Source organism: Lontra canadensis, unplaced genomic scaffold (assembly GCF_010015895.1).
Source record: "Lontra canadensis isolate GAN:19392208 unplaced genomic scaffold, GSC_riverotter_1.0 scaffold93, whole genome shotgun sequence".
In the NCBI taxonomy this organism is placed as follows: domain Eukaryota; kingdom Metazoa; phylum Chordata; class Mammalia; order Carnivora; family Mustelidae; genus Lontra; species Lontra canadensis.
The window spans coordinates 3,135,438-3,138,160 of NW_022631087.1; the positions used below are offsets into that span (position 1 = coordinate 3,135,438).

Sequence of the window (2,723 nt, forward strand, 5' to 3'; positions counted from 1 at the left end):
GGAGTTTTTAAAATGTGACTAACTTATGCCTAAAAGGAATAATTATTTCTATTTTATTTGCCTTGATGGAGGTGTTTTTCCAGTTGCTTCAGGCAAAAATCATTTAGGATAAACAGGTAAGCATAGCACTTGTCAAAAAAACATGTCAGGGCTACACCCTGGCTCCTGAGGAATAGGCAGAAAGTCTGATCATAAATGTCGGGGGGTTTTGCTTCTCGTTTTTAAGTTGGACTTTTAAAAGTAGAAGCTCCCTTTAATGTGCTGGGTTTGCAGAACAAGAAATCTGATTTTCAGTGTGATAACACACTTTTTGACATTAACCAGCACTGTTGGGTTTTTAATGACACTTTCATCTTCAAAGCCTTTCACCAACATGGATGGATTAATTATTCTTTTTTTTTTTTGGTGGTATGTTAAAAAGACAAGTCTTCAAAGCCATCATCCTTTATCCCTGGAACTGGGGCTCTTCACCTGCCCCCAAGGGAGAAAATAAATTGCATCTTTGTTTTTAAGACAAAAAGAAGAATACAATAGAAATACACTTTTTGCACTATGGAAAAATGGTCTTATATCCTGGGTGGGATTAGAAGAGGTCGGGAAGCAGGGTTGAACCTGTGTTTACAGTAAGCACCTTGAGAATAACTGACTAAAAGTGTTTGTTACTGTTCAACCTTTTGATGTGCTCTTAAAAAGTAACACACATACGTGGAAAAAAAAAAAAGTCCTGCGTTCCACACAAGCAGGAGCGTAATACTCGGACACTTACCTTCTCGCTAAGGTATATTCCTTCCCTCCTCTCTTCGATGTCAAACTGGGATTTTTAAAAGATTGGGTTTTGGAGAAGAAACCCTCAAGCAGCCCCTGAGGTCCCCCTTTGCTTGACACATCTTTTAACCACAAGGGAGCAGTCTTTCCTTTGATGAGGTCTTCCCTCCACCTCCACAGAAATGGAAGAACAAGGGCAAGTTTGCAAACAGTCTGAAAGCTCTTTCCATTAGCCCTGGACGCCGGAAACCGCAAAGGGCAGTCAAGTTTTGATTTCAAGGAGAAAGCTTCTGGTAGACTTTCGCCCAGCCGCCACATCTGTGGGTTCCTGGGAGGGGCTTTTTTGAAACCGGGAAGATTCCTATGCTCTTGAAGACCTAGAGCGGGTGGATTACAGTAATTGAAAAGCTTGGGTGATTTTTGGAAGATTACTCTGTTTGGTCTACGCTCCCATTCCCAGGCTAGGGGACCGAGCAGAAGCATCCCTTTTGTTATCTGTTGAAATAAGAAGATCAGAGGGGAAGACAGAGTTTGAAGTGTGGATTAGGGGGTCCTAAATCTTTGCCTGTCCCCTCCGTCTGGATCTTTATAAATGATCGAGGAGTGCGATGAATTTAGGAAATCATGCAAAGTTTCCTGTCCTGGAACCAGAAACTTCTTTAAAGGCAGATCGGCCGTGCCGGGCTGTCTGAATGGACCAGCATCTTCGCCTCGAAGATTTATTTGAGTCTCAGCTTGTCAGAGATTAGTCCCTCGGGAGATCTGTTGGCTTTTCGGCGAGGGATGGAGAAGCGTAAGCCGGCCGGACTGCCGCCCTTGCCCTACCACCTCCGCACCGTGCCCTTGGACCTGCCGGGGACGCCGCCCCGCCTCCCTCTCAGGGACCCCCCCAGGGTCTCCCGTCCGGACGCCGCGTGCTGCGCGCGGGGACCCGGGGGCTGCGCCGCGAGGCCGCCCTGCCGGCCGCTGCCGCTGGAGTGCGCCTTCGAGCCCGCCTTCCTCCGGCGGCGCAACGAGCGCGAGCGGCAGCGGGTGCGCTGCGTGAACGAGGGCTACGCGCGCCTTCGAGCCCACCTGCCCCGCGAGCTGGCGGAGCGGCGGCTCAGCAAGGTGGAGACGCTCCGCGCCGCCATCGGCTACATCAGGCACCTCCAGGAGCTGCTGGAGCGCCACGCCCGGGGGCCGGAGGGTCCCGCCGGCGCCCGCACCCCGCGCCCGGCCGAATGCAACAGCGACGGGGAGTCCAAGGCCTCGTCGGCGCCTTCGCCCTGCAGCGAGCCCGAGGAGGCGGGCAGCTAGCGAGCGCCGGGCCCCCGCCCGGTCCCCCCGCGCGGCCCGGGAGTCGGCCGGAAGAGTCTCTCCCGGGGTGGTTTGCATTTCTAATGCGGTTTTTTTCCTCCACGACTAAATCTTAGGAACGAGAATTGCGTGTTTTGCGGAGGAAAGTATATTTTGACATTCTGGTTGCCCTCCTCCCCTCCCCCTCCCACCCCTCCTTACTGGTCATGCGCTTGCAAACTTAAAGGTGCTCATGACGGAAACTCTTCCACGGTACTTCTCAAAGGCACACGGAGCCGGATTCTGAGCACCGGATTCTAAAAACGAGTATTCTAAAAACTCAGAGGGCGGCGACAATGGGAAAAATGTCCCACAGCCCGCGGGGTGGGTACATTAGGTACACGAATATCGAATCAAATTCAACCCAACCAAAGAACTTTCCAAATAAATAAATCACAGCCCTTAGGACAAGAGGAACGTTTTCCTGCATGCTTTCTTTTGGGGATTGTATTTGAAATTTAACTGACACCGTCTGTTTGGGTGAAGGTGACTGTAAGTTGACGCTTTAGCAAACACGCACTTGCGAGGGCTTGTTGCTAGGCCAGCGGCCGCTCTCGGCTGAGTCCGTGCACGGTAGTGCTGGAGAAGACCGGGGCCATCCTTTGATACTACCAGCTTTA

At 51.5% G+C, this 2,723-nt stretch overlaps 1 protein-coding gene across 1 annotated transcript; it reads left to right on the forward strand.

Moving 5' to 3' along the window:
• Positions 1-822: 822 nt before the first annotated feature.
• ASCL4 (achaete-scute family bHLH transcription factor 4) lies at positions 823-2,087 on the forward strand. Its single transcript, XM_032836579.1, has one exon. The coding sequence runs from the start codon at positions 1,549-1,551 to the stop codon at positions 2,062-2,064; it is 516 nt and encodes a 171-aa protein (XP_032692470.1). The 5' UTR covers positions 823-1,548; the 3' UTR covers positions 2,065-2,087.
• The last annotated feature ends 636 nt before the right edge of the window (positions 2,088-2,723 follow it).

What these genes read in the sequence shown, in the direction of transcription:
- ASCL4 (XM_032836579.1), top strand. Translation starts at nt 1,549, where the DNA reads ATGGAGAAGCGTAAGCCGGCCGGACTGCCGCCCTTGCCCTACCACCTC.